Consider the following 20,000-nt stretch of genomic DNA (forward strand, 5'->3'; position numbering starts at 1 on the left):
CCAGGCTACAACCTCTGGGTTAAACCAGACTCTACACCTCCATACCCAGTCTCTACACCTCCAGACCCAGTCTCTATACCTCCAGACCCAGTCTCTATACCTCCAGACCCAGTCTCTACATCTCCAGACCCAGTCTCTACACCTCCAGACCCAGTCTCTACACCTCCAGACCCAGTCTCTATACCTCCAGACCCAGTCTCTACACCTCCAGACCCAGTCTCTATACCTCCAGATCCAGACTCTACACCTCCAGACCCAGTCTCTACATCTCCAGACCCAGTCTCTACACCTCCAGACCCAGTCTCTACACCTCCAGACCCAGTCTCTACATCTCCAGACCCAGTCTCTACACCTCCAGACCCAGTCTCTATACCTCCAGACCCAGTCTCTACACCTCCAGACCCAGTCTCTATACCTCCAGATCCAGACTCTACACCTCCAGACCCAGTCTCTACATCTCCAGACCCAGTCTCTACACCTCCAGACCCAGTCTCTACACCTCCAGCCCCAGTCTCTACACCTCCAGCCCCAGTCTCTATACCTCCAGACCCAGTCTCTATACCTCCAGACCCAGTCTCTACACCTCCAGACCCAGTCTCTATACCTCCAGCCCCAGTCTCTATACCTCCAGACCCAGTCTCTACACCTCCAGACCCAGTCTCTACACCTCCAGCCCCAGTCTCTACACCTCCAGCCCCAGTCTCTATACCTCCAGACCCAGTCTCTACACCTCCAGACCCAGTCTCTACACCTCCAGACCCAGTCTCTATACCTCCAGACCCAGTCTCTATACCTCCAGCCCCAGTCTCTATACCTCCAGCCCCAGTCTCTACACCCCCGAGCATGAGTCACTGCCTGCCCCCCCCCTGCTGTGTACAGCATATAGATCAGGGTGAGGTTATCCTGATGCTAGCTAGGGCAGATCCTGGGCACAGTGAGTGTACAGTACGTCCTGCACCATGCTAACATGCTAACACTTCCTCATCCTCTGCCCCACCCGCAGGCTTCCCCCCAGGGGTGCCTGCTCAACGTGGGCTAACAAGACCCAGGTCTGTTAGCACTGAGCCCGGGGGAAGAGGAGGCTTACCTTCTCCACCAGCAGAACCTGCATACCAGCCTGATAACATAACAGCTTAATGACATTTACTGTAGGGCAGAATGAAAGACAACATGTTGGACTCGGGTCGTTAAACAGCAGCAGAGGAAAGAGAGAATAGTTAGCAGATGATCAACAACCTCCTTCTCCCTTGTGAGTTCTGACAAACAGCCCTAAACTCATCACACACAACCGGCTCTCTTCTGTTCTCATCCTTTGAGATCTCAGCCCAGTTAACGGGACACTTCGAACACTTGTAACGAGTGTCTGAAACGCAATCTTCCTCTGCAGGGCCGTGTCGGAGAGCGGGAGAGGAGGGAGGGATAAGCAGGTTCTGCTCTACTGAGAGTCCCAGACCAATTAGCACAGCCGAACAAACTTGAAGCTTAGACTTTGACACTATTTCTGGAGCTCAGCTCGTCGACTCGTGTTACGTACTCAAGCGACCAACGCGGCCACGGCACTCCGGTCTCCACGACGACCACGCGACCCAGGCACACCCTACCTTGTTACCAAGCACACGCTTTCATTCAAAGCCACATGAAGACAGGGGGATTTGAACCCGCAACCTCTTGATCTGTGTTCAAACGCCCAACCACCACCTTCACACCCCAACCAACACAGTTCCTTCCCAGAACATGTGAGAAGACTTCCCCTGAGCAGGGTAGGTCTCAGCTCCTCCAGCAGGGAGGGTTTCATCACATCCAAGGAGACAGAATGGAGCACAGAAGCGCAAGCTGGCAAAAACAGGATTTTTTTTCAAGCAATATACAAGCATGCCTTTTTTCCCCTCTCTTCTTTCACACTCTCGCAACTTCCTCCCTCTCTCCTTCTCTATGTCCCTCTCTCCTTCTCTCTCTCCTTCTCTCTCTCCTCTCTCCCGCCCTAACGCTGTAAGCCGCCGCGCTCCGCAGTGACAGCTGCTGCCGGGGTGTGTGGGGAGGAGGAGGGAGGAGGAGGGAGGAGGAGGGAGGGAGAGAGAAATGAAATACCTTCTTTTCCTTCTTGTCCTCCATAGGTATGCTCTGCGCTGAGCCAGGGATCCCTTCTCCGAGTAAGAAGCCCAGCCTTGTCATCAGTTCCTGAGTGGCGGGGGAGGAGCTTGGCTGGCCGTCGGCGAGGAGCAGCTCTGGGGAGAGAGGTGGATCCCGTTAGGTACAGCTAGGTACAGATCCTAGTAACACCAAGCAGGACGGCACCAGACCAGTCTGACTGCAGCACGGCTCACACTACAGCTGTTCTGCTCGGCTCAGCTCCGCTCTGCTCTCTGCTAGGGCTGAACAGTGGCCAGGGGAAGAGGGAGGGAGAGAGAGAGACAGAGAGAGAGAGAGAGAGAGAGAGAGGAGACAAGATGAGAGAGAAAGAAGAGAGAGAAGAGAGAAAGATGGAGAGAGGAGAGGCAGACAGAGAGGGAGGGAGGGAGAGAGAGGGGAGAGAGAGAAATGGAGAAAGGTGGAGAGAGAGATGTAGAGAGAGGAGAGAGATGGAGAGAGAGGCAGAGCCTATTATAGGTTAGTGGGGATGAGAGGATGTCCTACATGGAGAAAAAGAGAAAGAGGAAAAAAAGGGGGGTGAGAGAGGGAGAAGATGCAGCTAGTCGGAGGAGGGGAAATCTTTGCAAGGTCGAGACTCCTCCAGCCCGCAGCACCAAGCCCTAGACCCCTCCCTGTTACCCTCCCTGCTGCCCTGCCTGTTACCCTCCCTGCTGCCCTGCCTGGTACCCTCCCTGCTGCCCTGCCTGTTACCCTCCCTGCTGCCCTGCCTGGTACCCTCCCTGCTGCCCTGCCTGGTACCCTCCCTGCTGCCCTGCCTGGTACCCTCCCTGCTGCCCTGCCTGGTACCCTCCCTGCGGCCCTGCCTGTTACCCTTCTGCCCTGCCTGTTACCCTCCCTGCTGCCCAGCTGCCCTGCCTGGTACCCTCCCTGCTGCCCTGCCTAGTACCATCTCCCTGACTGGAATATGAATGCCCTGCCTCGATCCCACAACCTGCCAGGCACCAGCAAGTTCACGTCCCTCCAGCTCTGACCAGCACAGCTACCCAGCAAGTTCACGTCCCTCCAGCTCTGACCAGCACAGCTACCCAGCAGGTTCACGTCCCTCCAGCTCTGACCAGCACAGCTACCCAGCAGGTTCACGTCCCTCCAGCTCTGACCAGCACAGCTACCCAGCAGGTTCACGTCCCTCCAGCTCTGACCAGCACAGCTACCCAGCAGGTTCACGTCCCTCCAGCTCTGACCAGCACAGCTACCCAGCAGGTTCACGTCCCTCCAGCTCTGACCAGCACAGCTACCCAGCAGGTTCACGTCCCTCCAGCTCTGACCAGCACAGCTACCCAGCAGGTTCACGTCCCTCCAGCTCTGACCAGCACAGCTACCCAGCAGGTTCACGTCCCTCCAGCTCTGACCAGCACAGCTACCCAGCAGGTTCACGTCCCTCCAGCTCTGACCAGCACAGCTACCCAGCAGGTTCACGTCCCTCCAGCTCTGACCAGCACAGCTACCCAGCAGGTTCACGTCCCTCCAGCTCTGACCAGCACAGCTACCCAGCAGGTTCACGTCCCTCCAGCTCTGACCAGCACAGCTACCCAGCAGGTTCACGTCCCTCCAGCTCTGACCAGCACAGCTACCCAGCAGGTTCACGTCCCTCCAGCTCTGACCAGCACAGCTACCCAGCAGGTTCACGTCCCTCCAGCTCTGACCAGCACAGCTACCCAGCAGGTTCACGTCCCTCCAGCTCTGACCAGCACAGCTACCCAGCAGGTTCACGTCCCTCCAGCTCTGACCAGCACAGCTACCCAGCAGGTTCACGTCCCTCCAGCTCTGACCAGCACAGCTACCCAGCAGGTTCACGTCCCTCCAGCTCTGACCAGCACAGCTACCCAGCAGGTTCACGTCCCTCCAGCTCTGACCAGCACAGCTACCCAGCAGGTTCACGACACTTAACATTCTGGGTTGAGTGGTCCGCAATGCCATTCGAAGAAAAACGCATATTGAATTTTTCTGAATTTCATTAATAAAATATGAGCATAGTACATGAGATTGACGTTTACATGTGTGGGTCTAGAGGAGACAGGCATCCACACAGGGAGAGTGTGTGTGTGTATGGGGTGTGTATGTGTGGTGTGTGTGTGTGTGTTTGGGGGTTACAGATATACTACCTGCATGCTGCGTGCCCAGGGCAGTTAGAGTCCAGGGGTACAGTAAGTTATTATACTTTTCTCTGTCATCACCTCCCCCCTCCCCCTCTCCCCCTCCTTCCCTCCCTCCCTCCCCCCCTCCCCCTCTCCCTCCCACCCCCCTCCCTCCCTCCCTCCCTCCCTCCCTCCCTTGTCCTCAGTTATTAATAATGCTGGCAGTCTGGCATCTGATTAAATACTAAGGCGTCCAACGATATAATGTACTGCCAAGCCCCTAATGAAGTTCAGACTAAGCCATCACATGCACTTTAAACACACACACACACACACACACACGTACACCCACACACACACAGACACGTACACCCACACACACACACACAGACACAGACACGTACACACACACACACACACAAGCAGACACGTACACACACACTACACACACTCATTCATCAGGGCTCTGGTGGTTGGGTATGCAAGAATGCGTTTCCTTTACATTTCAGAAACTGGCTGATAACTACAATCTAGTGTGATGTGAGTAACTGTCAGAAAGAGGCAGCCAGGCGACCACAGCTCCTGCCCTCCCTCACTCCTCCTCCCCACTCTCTCTCCTCCTCCCCACTCCCTCTCTCCTCCTCCCCGCTCCCTCTCTCCTCCTCCCCGCTCCCTCTCTCCTCCTCCCCGCTCCCTCTCTCCTCCTCCCCACTTCCTCTCTCCTCCTCCCCACTCCCTCTCTCCTCCTCCCCGCTCCCTCTCTCCTCCTCCCCGCTCCCTCTCTCCTCCTCCCCACTTCCTCTCTCCTCCTCCCCGCTCCCTCTCTCCTCCTCCCCACTTCCTCTCTCCTCCTCCCCACTCCCTCTCTTCTCCCCCCAGCGGAGCAATGCCCACATTTACATACGGAGCACTCTGGCCCCGCCCCCATCTGGCAGGGTCCCCCAATCACAGCCAACGAAAGTTGTTTGGTGAATTGTTCCGCATTATAAAAAATATATATTATATACAGTTAATTGTTGATAAGAACAGTTCACAGGTTTAGATGTCTTGAGGTGCAGGACTCAAACATTCTAATGGGGTGGTTATCCACTGGTCTTAACATGAATCCTCCAGAATCCAGCAACCTAGCTAAGGATTATGGGATTGAAGGGGGAAACATACCTATGGTGTCAAATAAAGGGCTCTAAGGTTGAAACATGCGTCGATGGTAAAACAAGATTCCATCTCATGACGTCACGTGTTCCAGCTGTACTTGGTGCATAACCTAGGGGGGCACTGTACCTCCCAGGGCCCCCAGGTGTCTGCAGAGGCCCCCTCTCCCCCCTCAGCCCCTCTCAGAGCTGGCCTCCACTCAGCCGTGGGGCCGGGCGGGGGGCCGGGCTGGGGGGGCTCCATCAGGAGGACCTATATTACTGGGCTCTGACAGGCTCCTCCATCAGTCTAAACAGCTTACACCCAGCTGTCTCAGAAGAGCAATCAGTACAGCTGTCCTGTGATGGAGCTGGAACTGTCCAGGGCCTGCTGCACACACACACACACACACACACACACACACACACACACAGGCTTTGATAGCTGGGCTGTACACTGTATCATCATTATACACTGTCACCATGGGGAGTCTCTTCTGGAACATTCTGTCCCCAGCAGAATCTGCCTGTTCCTCACAGGTACTGATGCTGCCTTCAGTCCCTCTCCACTGCCTCCACCATGCTGCAGCTAACATGAGAGCATCCCTCTCCACTGCCTCCACCATGCTGCAGCTAACATGAGAGCATCCCTCTCCACTGCCTCCACCATGCTGCAGCTAACATGAGAGCATCCCTCTCCACTGCCTCCACCATGCTGCAGCTAACATGAGAGCATCCCTCTCCACTGCCTCCACCATGCTGCAGCTAACATGAGAGCATCCCTCTCCACTGCCTCCACCATGCTGCAGCTAACATGAGAGCATCCCTCTCCACTGCCTCCACCATGCTGCAGCTAACATGAGAGCATCCCTCTCCACTGCCTCCACCATGCTGCAGCTAACATGAGAGCATCCCTCTCCACTGCCTCCACCATGTATGCCTGCTGTTGATGGTGAGGGGGTGTCCTATACACACACATACACACACACAGGCAGAACCACACAGGCACACACACAAATGCAAGCACACACACACATGGGTACAGGGGGAGTGGGGGGGTAAACATGGCGCTACAGGAGGGCGCTATGTCTCTGGGAAGTGTCCTTCCTGTCAGCCTGCTCAGGACGCCTGGTTAAGGTCGCTGGCTCCTCCCATCTGCCTCCCAGGACACGTAAGGGATAATGAAGCAGCGTCACTGAAGCAGAGACACTGAAGCAGCGTCACTGAAGCAGAGACACTGAAGCAGAGACACTGAAGCAGAGACACTGAAGCAGAGACACTGAAGCAGAGACACTGAAGCAGAGACACTGAAGCAGCGTCACTGAAGCAGAGACACTGAAGCAGAGACACTGAAGCAGAGACACTGAAGCAGAGACACTGAAGCAGAGACACTGAAGCAGAGTCACTGAAGCAGAGACACTAAAGCAGCTTCACTGAAGCAGCTTCACTGAAGCAGCTTCACTGAAGCAGAGTCACTGAAGCAGAGACACTGAAGCAGAGTCACTGAAGCAGAGACACTGAAGCAGAGACACTGAAGCAGCGTCACTGAAGCAGAGACACTGAAGCAGCGTCACTGAAGCAGAGACACTGAAGCAGAGACACTGAAGCAGAGACACTGAAGCAGAGACACTGAAGCAGCGTCACTGAAGCAGAGACACTGAAGCAGCGTCACTGAAGCAGAGACACTGAAGCAGAGTCACTGAAGCAGCTTCACTGAAGCAGAGTCACTGAAGCAGCTTCACTGAAGCAGAGTCACTGAAGCAGAGACACTAAAGCAGCTTCACTGAAGCTGCTTCACTGAAGCAGCGTCACTGAAGCAGAGACACTGAAGCAGCTTCACTGAAGCAGCGTCACTGAAGCAGCGTCTCTGAAGCAGAGTCACTGAAGCAGAGTCACTGAAGCAGAGACACTGGATAAAGCTGTGGTGTCAGGCTGGTCCCTGTCACTGAAGCACGATCCATCTGGACCTTCTAAAATAACCCCTCTGTTAGGAAGGCTCTCACAGGAACACAAATCTCTTCCTCTCTCTCCCCTCCTCCCTCTCTCTTTCTCTCCCTCCTCCCTCTCCCTCTCTCTCTATGTGAATAGTTCCTCCTCTGATTGGCCGGTTTGTCTACTTAGATCAGCGTTTGCTGGAGGTGAGTGAGCCAGGCCCCAGCCGGCCTCGCAGGCTGGTGTGTGACCCTGGGGTCAGGGCTGTGGGGCAGGCTGCTGTGTGACCCTGGGGTCAGGGCTGTGGGGCAGGCTGCTGTGTGACTCTGGGGTCAGGGCTGTGGGGCAGGCTGGTGTGTGACCCTGGGGTCAGGGCTGTGGGGCAGGCTGGTGTGTGACCCTGGGGTCAGGGCTGTGGGGCAGGCTGCTGTGTGACCCTGGGGTCAGGGCTGTGGGGCAGGCTGCTGTGTGACCCTGGGGTCAGGGCTGTGTGGCAGGCTGCTGTGTGACCCTGGGGTCAGGGCTGTGGGGCAGGCTGCTGTGTGACCCTGGGGTCAGGGCTGTGGGGCAGGCTGCTGTGTGACCCTGGGGTCAGGGCTGTGGGGCAGGCTGCTGTGTGACCCTGGGGTCAGGGCTGTGGGGCAGGCTGCTGTGTGACCCTGGGGTCAGGGCTGTGGGTCAGGGCTGTGGGGCAGGGCTGTGGGGCAGGCTCCCCACGCATGTGGTGTCAACACACACCAGTACTGGACACACACAAACTCACTGCCCACCAGTTCACTATCTCATCCTAAACAGGACACACACAGCTGGGGCAGCACGGCACGTCCTTCCAGTGCCTTCTCTCCCCATCATCATTCTCACTGAGAGGGAGATGAGCGGACCATGACGTCACGGTGACGTCACCATGGCGTCACACGCACAACGCTGACAGGGACACAGTCGGGTTAGCTAACGAGGGGTCAGGTGACATGGTGAGAGCCGACTAGCAGCGTGGCTGATGGGAGAACTCCCCAGGTGTCATTAGCATGCAGGCTGTGGTGGACAGTGAGCCTTGGTGTGTTGCTGGGTAGACTGGGCTCAGAGCCACGCAGGGCCCCCTGCTGGAAGGATACATCTCTACAGTCCCCAGACAGCTGCAGCTGGTTACAAACAGCAAAATATCTGAATGAAAACAAATCTGCTCATTCGCTCGGCGGCCTTACATCATCTCCATGACAACAAATCAAAGTTAATCAGAGGGACGGCGGCTGCAAGCCCTCAGAGTCACAGGCCTGCTTCCTCTGCTACAGGAAATGACAACACAGGTGAGAGGTAATCCCTTCAGGCAGCGCTGTGTGTGATATCAATCACATGGGGAACGCTGCCCCACCGGGATCCAGAACGATGTCCTAACACGCCTGTCCTCACAACTCACATACTGGAACCAGGAAATAAACACCAACGAGAAATGATACCCCAAAAATGAGTGTGCCGAAGTTGAGACGTGTTGGAAAATGGATCTTCTATCTGATCGTGTCAGGCTACAGCCTCTGCCATACTACACATTATCTCCCGAGCTCTCGGATTTACCGAAATCATAGAAAACCATGAACAGTATGTTGCTAAAGTTGCTCACAGGCTGAAAACTCTTTGCTGTTACTACGAGTTCATTTCTGTGAAAGAATGAGGGCTGGAGTCCCTAGGAGGTTGGACCCCTGCTGTCCAAGAGAGCAGCAGGAACTCAACACATCTACGTAATCATCAGTGTGGTGAGAGGCGCAATATCCAAACTGGTCAAATTCCTCTTTTTCACCCCGTCGTAATTGATGCAGCACATCCTGCAAACTCACAGAGCTACAAGCGTGGGTGTTGTTGAAAAGCTCAAAAGTCATTATTCAAATTGTGCACAAATTTGCAGAATAATTCAACACTCATATCACAGCAGACACTGATGATAAACCATGGCGAAAACCAAAACAAGTTAGAGACCAAGGAAACACAGGAAACAAGATGAGACCGGGAGAAGGCTATGCACCAAAATGTCCGCCAGTCCTACAGTAACAAGTGTTTTGAGATTAAAAGCCAGAGGATTAAAAATGAGATGTCTCTCTCTCCCTGCATGTCTCTCTCTCCCTGCATGTCTCTCTCCCTGCATCTCTCTCTCCCTGCATGTCTCTCTCTCCCTGCATGTCTCTCTCCCTGCATGTCTCTCTCCCTGCATGTCTCTCTCCCTGCATGTCTCTCTCTCCCTGCATGTCTCTCTCCCTGCATGTCTCTCTCTCCCTGCATGTCTCTCTCCCTGCATGTCTCTCTCCCTGCATGTCTCTCTCCCTGCATGTCTCTCTCTCCCTGCATGTCTCTCTCCCTGCATCTCTCTCTCCCTGCATGTCTCTCTCTCCCTGCATGTCTCTCTCCCTGCATGTCTCTCTCTCCCTGCATGTCTCTCTCCCTGCATGTCTCTCTCTCCCTGCATGTCTCTCTCCCTGCATGTCTCTCTCTCCCTGCATGTCTCTCTCCCTGCATGTCTCTCTCCCTGCATGTCTCTCTCCCTGCATGTCTCTCTCTCCCTGCATGTCTCTCTCCCTGCATGTCTCTCTCCCTGCATGTCTCTCTCTCCCTGCATGTCTCTCTCCCTGCATGTCTCTCTCTCCCTGCATGTCTCTCTCTCCCTGCATGTCTCTCTCTCCCTGCATGTCTCTCTCCCTGCATGTCTCTCTCTCCCTGCATGTCTCTCTCCCTGCATGTCTCTCTCTCCCTGCATGTCTCTCTCCCTGCTTTCCTGTGTCTGTCTCCAGCTGTCTCTGTTAAAGCCAAATAAAGGCAAAAAGGCCCAAAATATGTACTGTGTTTATATTGAAAAAGGTGACTTGCACTATTGTGAACTTTCAGAAGCTCTGCATCTGACTTCATCTAGAGCCCATGCTTCCAGCCTCACCCTCATATGGTGTCTATTACTGTCCACTTCTCATGGACATGGATCGTACATCAAGCTGGAGGCCTAACTACCTGTTCCCAAATACTCTGGATGATTAGTTGTGTATGCACACTTCAATATATGTACAGTAAAGTACACTACAAACTCCTGATGCTGTTAGATCACTTGAGGCTACGGTCTTGACCACGACGGTGACAGTCTATCCAGGAGAGAGGTTCCACTCTGGGCTTGTTTCCCTGCCAGGGGCCCCAGCTGCTTGTCTGTGAAATCCTGATTACGATCGTTTACTTTTGCCTGATGAGAAGTTTGGCTTCACAGGAAATGAGCCATACGGGAGACTGGAGAGGAACGCCAGAGGCCCCCAGCCGCTCAGCCCTCCTGGAAGCTTCCGGCAGCCACACACAGCTCCATCAGGCTGCAGATCAGACAGGCCAAGCCTTCTCCTCGTGGAGGAGTGACTCACTGTAACTCTCAACACAATTGGAGCATGGATAAAACCTAAGAAGCTTTCCCATTAATCACAGCCTGTGGATGGGTCCTGCAGGTAACGATAAAGTTGAACCAACAGAAGGTTAAAAACCAGGGCCGATGTTGCCGATCGCTGAGTGGAGTCTGGGAGGGAGGGAGGGAGGGAGGGAGGGAGGGAGGGAGGGAGGGAGGGAGGGAGGGAGGGAGGGAGGGAGGGAGGGAGGGAGGGAGGGAGGGAGGGAGGGAGGGAGGGAGGGAGGGAGGGAGGGAGGGAGGGAGGGAGGGAGGGAGGGAGGGAGGGAGGGAGGGAGGGAGGGCAAAAGAAAGGTCATAGGGAAGATATGATGGAGAGAAGGAAGTAAGAAGGGGAGAGATGAAGAATGGAGGGAGAGAGGGTGGAGGGTGGAGGGAGAGAGAGTGGAGGGTTTGAGGGGGATGGAGGGTGGAGAGAGAGAGGGTGGAGGGTTTGAGGGGGATGGAGGGTGGAGGGAGAGAGGGTGGAGGGTTTGAGGGGATGGAGGGTGGAGAGAGAGAGGGTGGAGGGTTTGAGGGGGATGGAGGGTGGAGAGAGAGAGGGTGGAGGGTTTGAGGGGGATGGAGGGTGGAGGGAGAGAGGGTGGAGGGTTTGAGGGGGATGGAGGGTGGAGGGAGAGAGGGTGGAGGGTTTGAGGGGGATGGAGGGTGGAGGGAGAGAGGGTGGAGGGTTTGAGGGGGATGGAGGGTGGAGGGAGAGAGGGTGGAGGGTTTGAGGGGATGGAGGGTGGAGAGAGAGAGGGTGGAGGGTTTGAGGGGGATGGAGGGTGGAGGGAGAGAGGGTGGAGGGTTTGAGGGGGATGGAGGGTGGAGGGAGAGAGGGTGGAGGGTTTGAGGGGGATGGAGGGTGGAGGGAGAAAGGGTGGAGGGTTTGAGGGGGATGGAGGGTGGAGGGTGGAGGGAGAGAGGGTGGAGGGTTTGAGGGGGATGGAGGGTGGAGGGAGAGAGGGTGGAGGGTTTGAGGGGGATGGAGGGTGGAGGGAGAGAGGGTGGAGGGTTTGAGGGGATGGAGGGTGGAGGGAGAGAACAAAGAGCGATGGCAGTCCTGACTGACAGAGACAGCTCTGGGACCACAGCTGACACAACTCTGACCCCTGCTGCCTGTCCCCCACACACACACACACACACACACGCAAGTAAGCAAATACACACACACACGCTCACACACAAACACACACGCAAACACACACCTTGCATGACAGAAAAGAATACAATCCACCCCAGCCGCCCACCACACACTCCTCCCATGAGCATGGTTTCCACCCTGCAGGCCCCTGGCATGAAGGAAACTCTATCCTTCTTCAAAGACGTAGTGAAGTGACATGCCTTCAGACACACACACACACACACATTCCTTTTCTTAGTCTCAACCCCAACATCCACCTTCAACATACAGCATTATAAAGATGGCAGCCTAACCCAAAACCAAAGTTCAACTTTAAACATAAACCATATGTCAGTAGCCCCTCTGTTAACATTGGTCTTGTTGACAAAAACAGCTACTACACTATACATGCCCCCCTTCTCTCTCTCTCTCTCTCTGTATCTCTCCCCCCTCTCTTTCCCCCTTTCTCTCAGTCTCTCTCTCTCTCCGTCTCTCCCTCTCTCCGTCTCTCCCTCTCTCTCTCTGTCCCTCTGTCTGTCTCTCTCTCTCTCTCTCTCTCCCCCCTCTCCCCCCCCCCCGCCCCTCTCTCATCTCTCCTTCTCCAGGGTGAAATGTCACCTCCTTCAGAACACAAGAACCCTTTCAGAACCGCCTCAGAACCGGTTTCATCCAGGGCCTGGAGGTCATCCAGTTGTCATCCACCAGACCTCAGATGAAACCCTCTCTCTCACTCCTCATGACATTCCCAGCTTGTCAGGACATTCCATAGTGATGGTGACGTTGCTGTGGGCCTCGCGGACGACACAGGCACACATTCTTCCAGCTGTGACCCGTGGAATACAACTACTGGTCTTACTGCTGTGACGGGTCTGCAGGGAAAGTGACTGGAGTGGTGACTGTGGGTATGCAGAAAGAGAGGGAGAAACAGAGAGGAGAGAGAGACAGAGAGAGAGAGGGAAGAGAGAGACAGAGAGGGAAGAGAGAGAGAGAGACAGAGAGAGAGAGAGAGAGAGAGAGAGAGAGAGAGAGAGAGAGAGAGAGAGAGAGAGAGAGAGAGCACCTGGCCAAGCTGACAACTGAGCCACTACAATTAGTTGTCATGTAGGAGTTTTTAATAAACTCCTAATTGACTGCTTAATTGTACATCATTTGGTGGCCGTTAGTGAAATATGTTGACTAATTCCTCATGTCAGTGTTATTCCTCACCAGCACACATTCCTCCTTTTATGGTAACCACTGTAGCTGGAGTGTAACCACTGTAGCTGGAGTGTAACCACTGTAGCTGGAGTGTAACCACTGTAGCTGGAGTGTAACCACTGTAGCTGGAGTGTGACCACTGTAGCTGGAGTGTAACCACTGTAGCTGGAGTGTAACCACTGCAGCTGGAGTGTAACCACTGCAGCTGGAGTGTAACCACTGTAGCTGGAGTGTGACCACTGTAGCTGGAGTGTAACCACTGTAGCTGGAGTGTAACCACTGTAGCTGGAGTGTAACCACTGTAGCTGGAGTGTAACCACTGTAGCTGGAGTGTGACCACTGTAGCTGGAGTGTAACCACTGCAGCTGGAGTGTAACCACTGTAGCTGGAGTGTAACCACTGTAGCTGGAGTGTAACCACTGCAGCTGGAGTGTAACCACTGTAGCTGGAGTGTAACCACTGCAGCTGGAGTGTAACCACTGCAGCTGGAGTGTAACCACTGTAGCTGGAGTGTGACCACTGTAGCTGGAGTGTAACCACTGTAGCTGGAGTGTAACCACTGTAGCTGGAGTGTAACCACTGTAGCTGGAGTGTAACCACTGTAGCTGGAGTGTAACCACTGTAGCTGGAGTGTAACCACTGCAGCTGGAGTGTAACCACTGTAGCTGGAGTGTAACCACTGCAGCTGGAGTGTAACCACTGTAGCTGGAGTGTAACCACTGTAGCTGGAGTGTAACCACTGTAGCTGGAGTGTAACCCCTGTAGCTGGAGTGTAACCACTGTAGCTGGAGTGTAACCACTGTAGCTGGAGTGTAACCCCTGTAGCTGGAGTGTAACCACTGTAGCTGGAGTGTAACCACTGTAGCTGGAGTGTAACCACTGTAGCTGGAGTGTAACCACTGTAGCTGGAGTGTAACCACTGCAGCTGGAGTGTAACCACTGTAGCTGGAGTGTAACCACTGTAGCTGGAGTGTAACCACTGTAGCTGGAGTGTAACCACTGTAGCTGGAGTGTAACCACTGTAGCTGGAGTGTGAGTTAGGAGAAGGAGGGGGGGGGGTAAGATAAAGAGACAACTCTATCCTCTAAACACATGCTGAATATGTGTGTGTGTGTGTGTGTGTGTGTGTGTGTGTGCATGTCCATGTGTATGCTTGAGTGTGTGTGTGTGTGTGTGTGTGGAGGGAGAGTGTTGAAGTATGAGGTAAACTCAGAAGGTAGAAGCAGAGGTTATTTCTGGATGTGGTGAGACTCCTCGGTGTGTGTGTGTGTCCGGGGACTGACCCTGCTGTGGGGCGTCCAGGGCGGGTGGAGTGGAGCGAGGCCACCCAGACGCCAGCCAGCCTCCACCTAGCCTCCTCCTAATGCAGCTGCCCTCCTGGACTCTGTAGCCTCCTCTTCCTGTCATGATCATCCTCAGCCTTCACTCAGCCTCATACTGTAGTTCTATTAACACCCCAGCCTTCACCCAGCCTCATACTGTAGTTATATTAACACCCCAGCCTTCACCCAGCCTCATACTGTAGTTATATTAACACCCCAGCCTTCACCCAGCCTCATACTGTAGTTATATTAACACCCCAGCCTTCACCCAGCCTCATACTGTAGTTATATTAACACCCCAGCCTTCACCCAGCCTCATACTGTAGTTATATTAACACCCCAGCCTTCACCCAGCCTCATACTGTAGTTATATTGACACCCCCCCAGCCAAAGCCCCAGCCCCAGCCCCAGCCCAATGTGACAGCTAGCTAACAGACAGACAGAGCAGCAGAGTATTATTAGAGTGTGGTTGTCACAGCCCGCACGTGGCGATGCTTAGCTGGCACCCACGGTGGGTCTTCTGTAAACTCTGGCAGCCAAGCTCTACTGCCAGCCAAGTGCCCCCCCTCCCGCCAACACACACACACATACACGCAGACAGACACACACAGACACACACACACACATACACGCAGACAGACACACACACACACACACACACACGCATACAGACACACACACACACACACACACATACACGCAGACAGACACACACACACACGCAGACAGACACACACAGACACACACACACAGACAACCCCATCCTGTGTGTGGCAGGTTCTAGTCCCGTGTGTGGCAGGTTCTAGTCCCGTGTGTGGCAGGTTCTAGTCCCGTGTGTGGCAGGTTCTAGTCCCGTGTGTGGCAGGTTCTAGTCCTGTGTGTGGCAGGTTCTAGTCCCGTGTGTGGCAGGTTCTAGTCCCGTGTGTGGCAGGTTCTAGTCCCGTGTGTGGCAGGTTCTAGTCCCATGTGTAGCAGGTTCTAGTCCCATATGTGGCAGGTTCTAGTCCCGTGTGTGGCAGGTTCTAGTCCCGTGTGTGGCAGGTTCTAGTCCCGTATGTGGCAGGTTCTAGTCCCGTGTGTGGCAGGTTCTAGTCCCGTGTGTGGCAGGTTCTAGTCCTGTGTGTGGCAGGTTCTAGTCCCATATGTGGCAGGTTCTAGTCCTGTGTGTGGCAGGTTCTAGTCCCGTGTGTGGCAGGTTCTAGTCCTGTGTGTGGCAGGTTCTAGTCCCGTGTGTGGCAGGTTCTAGTCCCGTGTGTGGCAAGTTCTAGTCCCATATGTGGCAGGTTCTAGTCCCGTGTGTGGCAGGTTCTAGTCCCGTGTGTGGCAGGTTCTAGTCCTGTGTGTGGCAGGTTCTAGTCCCATATGTGGCAGGTTCTAGTCCCATATGTGGCAGGTTCTAGTCCTGTGTGTGGCAGGTTCTAGTCCTGTGTGTGGCAGGTTCTAGTCCTGTGTGTGGCAGGTTCTAGTCCCATGTGTGCAGCCTGTGGGGCACCAGCCTCCTCTGCGGCCGCCTGGCTAAAGATAACACAGCAGCCCTGCGAAGAATCCAGCCCCACCCTGCACGCCTGCTAGCATAACACAGCACTTAGGGGAACATTAGGCTCACATACACACACACACTAAGACTGTACTAGGCTATGCACACAGTCCAGCAAATGTGTCCATGCAGCCAACACAGATGAACTCACACACTAAACACATAATCCCCATACCCGCTCTCTGTAGCATGTAAAAGCAGGTCATTAAAACACAGGTTCACGGGAGCATGTTGGAGAGCACACATCTGCCTGGCGTTCTACACGTGTGTCCAATGATCAGAAACACTGTGTTGTGTTGGAGACACTGCAGGTCAAAACAGTCCATTTGTACACAATCCTATTCACACACACTGGCTGACCCTCCCCAACACAAACAGAGACCTAGTCTGACCCTATAAACACAACTCACGTGCTTAACACTATGTATACACATACCGTTGGAAACACACACCACACAGTCGAAACACACATGTACAAGTGCAGACACATGCAAACACACACCCATACACACACACACACACACATACACACACACCCACACACACACACACACACACACACAACAGCCGCAAAGTCCAAGCCTTGGTAGCAGACAAAGTTTGGAATTCCAGAGGCATATCCAAGTCCAGGAGCTTTAAAACCTCCCTCTCTCCCTGCCGTAAAACAGTTTATATACACACACACACACACACACACAGAGTGCCGACTCACCATTGTGGGAGAATGCCTTGTTGTCGGACACCTTCCTCAGCGCTGAGACAACGGCATCGCTGGGAACACGAGGACTCTCAACATATTTGGGCTTCCTGATTGGACCTGGCAGAGAGAGGGAGAGAGGAGGAGAGAGAGAGAGAGAGAGAGAGAGATAGAGAGAGAGAGAGAGAGAGAGAGAGATAGGAGGAGAGAGAGAGGAAGAGAGAGAAAGAGGTGGAGAGAGAGAGCGAGAGGGGGAGGAGGAGAGGGGAGAGAGAGAGAGATTCTCGCTGGATTAACGCGTTCCAGATGGGATTGGAGATGAGGAGCAGGCAGGCAGACAGGCAGGCTAGCAGACAGGCTGGCATACAGACAGACAGACAGACAGACATGCAGACAGGCAGGCTAGCAGACAGGCTGGCAGACAGGCAGACAGACAGACAGGCTAGCAGATAGGCTGGCAGACAGACAGGCAGGCTAGCAGACAGGCTGGCAAACAGACAGACAGACAGTCAGACAGACTGGCAGACAGACAGGCAGGCAGACAGACTGGCAGACAGACAGGCAGGCAGGCTAGCAGACAGGCAGGATGGCAGACAGAGAGGTTAGCAGACAGGCTGACAGACAGGCAGACAGACAGGCAGACAGACAGGCAGGCAACTCTTAGTTACACACTAACAAGGACTTGGAATGTAAACTACAGCAGGAAACCACAGCAATTAGCTTCTTTGAAACTTTACATAACATGTGTGTGGACTTTGTGTGTGTGCGTGCGTGGACTGTGTGTGTGTGTGTGTCCAGTATGTGGCAGTGTCTGTGTGTGGAGGGAAACAAGGTACAGACAGAGTGAGAGAGTAGTTAGAGTCCAGGTAGCAACAACCCTCTCCCTCTGTATGATCAGGTCAGTGATGGTCAGTGAAGGCTGGGGTCAGCTAGGTCCCTCCCTCCCTCTCCCTCTCTCTTTCTCCTCTCCCTCCCTCCCTCTCAGCACTTGTCTTGGACTGCTATGCTTCACCTCCAGCACCACCAAGTCAGGGAATCCATCCTGAACGTGTGGAGGACACACAAACACAACACTGTCTCCTTTCACTGTCCTATCTTTCTCAATCTCTCTGACTCTTTCTTTCACTCTCTTTCCCTATCTCTCTCTCTCCATCTCTCTCCCTTGCCGACTGTAACTCTGTCTCTCCTGTCACCACATGACTGTATGTGTGACCCCAGCCATAACACACAGATTAGACGAGGGACTGGTGCGTCCTTTCCCATTACCACATCCTGCCCACCCCCCCACCCCCCCAAAACCCCAAATGGAATGATCCGGAAGCTGCAGCTGTACTCTTGGTCTGACACACTGGCTGACCGTGGGGGGGGGGGAGCTATGCTAAAGACTGTAGCAGTGTTGCTGCATCAGAACAGGCTTCAGAGCAGCATGCCTCGTATCAGCTTGATGCACACTGCCACCTATGGGTGTCTGAGGAGAAGAGCACTGAGGTTGCCCTGAGGGAAGCTGGAGGGCCGAGCACAGATTTTCTCAACCTTTCGAAACTAAAACTGTTTTCCAAAAAATCCAATAATCAAAACTTTTTTTTACAAAGATTTTCTCAGGCTTTTGAAACTCTTTTTCATAAATATTTTCTCAACCTTTCAAAACATTTTATTTTTTTACCTTTCGAAACCTAGTTACATTTGTTGAGCGTGATAGCCAGGAAATGAAAAAAGGTGAGCAGTGACAAGCAATAATATTAATCCTGCCACCAAATACTGATGAAAACAAAAGTAACAACCCTGGCTTTAAAATGTTTTTATTTAAAACATTTTGGGCCGAGCGCTGGGGGAGGCAGGACTGAGTATTTGTGCTGACAGGCCTAAAGCTACCAGCCCTCACGCTAACAGCCCTCACGCTAACAGCCCTGACGCTAACAGCCCTCACGCTAACAGCCCTGACGCTACCAGCCCTGATGCTACCAGCCCTGACGCTAACAGCCCTCACGCTACCAGCCCTGACGCTAACAGCCCTCATGCTACCAGCCCTGACGCTAACAGCACTCGTGCCAACAGCCCTGACGCTAACAGCCTTCACGCTAACAGCCCTGACGCTAACATCTCTGATGTTAACAGCCCTGACGCTAACAGCCCTCATGCTAACAGCCCTGACGCTAACAGCCCTCACGCTAACAGCCCTGACGCTAACAGCCCTGACGCTAACATCCCTGACGCTAACATCTCTGACGCTAACAGGCCTGACGCTAACAGCCCTGATGCAGAGCCTAGATAGGCCTCACTGTCTTTTTGCTGCGTTTGTCTGGTCGTAGTAAATCATTTAAAAAAGGCTTCCAGTCTGGCCAAGTTAAGGTGGAAACTCTACATCATGGAGAGAGGGAGAGTCAGTGGGCCAGCCCCCATCCCCCTGCCCTCTGCCCCCAGCCCTCTGCCCTCTGCCCCCAGTCACCAGCCCTCTGCCCCCATCCCCCTGCCCTCTGCCCCCATCCCCCTGCCCTCTGCCCCCATCCCCCTACCCTCTGCCCCCAGTCACCAGCCCTCTGCCTCCATCCCCCTGCCCTCTGCCCCCAGTCACCAGCCCTCTGCCCCCATCCCCCTGCCCTCTGCCCCCATCCCCCTGCCCTCTGCCCCCATCCCCCTACCCTCTGCCCCCAGTCACCAGCCCTCTGCCCCCATCCCCCTGCCCTCTGCCCCCAGTCACCAGCCCTCTGCCCCCATCCCCCAGCCCTCTGCCCCCATCCCCCTGCCCTCTGCCCCCAGTCACCAGCCCTCTGCCCCCATCCCCCTGCCCTCTGCCCCCATCCCCCTGCCCTCAGCCCCCATCCCCCTGCCCTCTGCCCCCAGTCACCAGCCCTCTGCCCCCATCCCCCTGCCCTCTGCCCCCATCCCCCAGTCACCAGCCCTCTGCCCCCATCCCCCTGCCCTCTGCCCCCATCCCCCTGCCCTCTGCCCCCAGTCACCAGCCCTCTGCCCTCAGCCCCCTGCCCCATGCCCCCAGTCACCAGCCCTCTGCCCTCAGCCCCCTGCCCCATGCCCCCAGTCACCAGCCCTCTGCCCTCAGCCCCCTGCCCCATGCCCCCAGTCACCAGCCCTTTGCCCCCAGCCCTCAGCCCTCTGCCCCCAGGCTTCAGAATAAAAGCCTTTCATTTAGAGTCAACACTGAGTGATACCATAGCGTCACAAAGCAGCCAGTGTACCTGACACAGGGAACATGTGTGCCTTACACATGCAACCAAGTCCTGGTACAGATACATGAAGGTACATTCCCATTGGTGGAAGGTGGATCTAGGGAGGCCTGTGGAGAAGGCTCTGATGCTACTGACTGATGCTACTGCTACATATAGATATATATATAGGTATATATAGATATAGAAGGGGTTTATGTTTGCCAACATTTCATCTCTGGGTGTAAGAGCCTTTATCAATCGTTGTCTGCTCCTCT

At 54.6% G+C, this 20,000-nt stretch overlaps 1 protein-coding gene across 3 annotated transcripts in view; it reads right to left on the minus strand.

The window, feature by feature from the left end:
• Positions 1-20,000, minus strand: part of tanc1b (tetratricopeptide repeat, ankyrin repeat and coiled-coil containing 1b) — a 119,504-nt gene that overhangs the window by 53,580 nt on the left and 45,924 nt on the right. For 2 of the 3 annotated variants that reach the window (XM_084688470.1, XM_084688471.1), the window contains exons 4-5: positions 16,577-16,681; positions 2,089-2,225 (exon numbers count right to left, since the gene is read on the minus strand). In XM_084688470.1, the coding sequence (XP_084544596.1) occupies positions 2,089-2,225; positions 16,577-16,681 (242 nt within the window). Of the gene's footprint in view, positions 1-2,088; positions 2,226-14,288; positions 14,518-16,576; positions 16,682-20,000 lie in introns of those variants that run through there. The other variant, XM_084688472.1, reaches the window with a different exon arrangement.

This window comes from Hypomesus nipponensis, chromosome 23 (assembly GCF_054491055.1).
Source record: "Hypomesus nipponensis isolate SF chromosome 23, ASM5449105v1, whole genome shotgun sequence".
NCBI lineage: Eukaryota > Metazoa > Chordata > Actinopteri > Osmeriformes > Osmeridae > Hypomesus > Hypomesus nipponensis.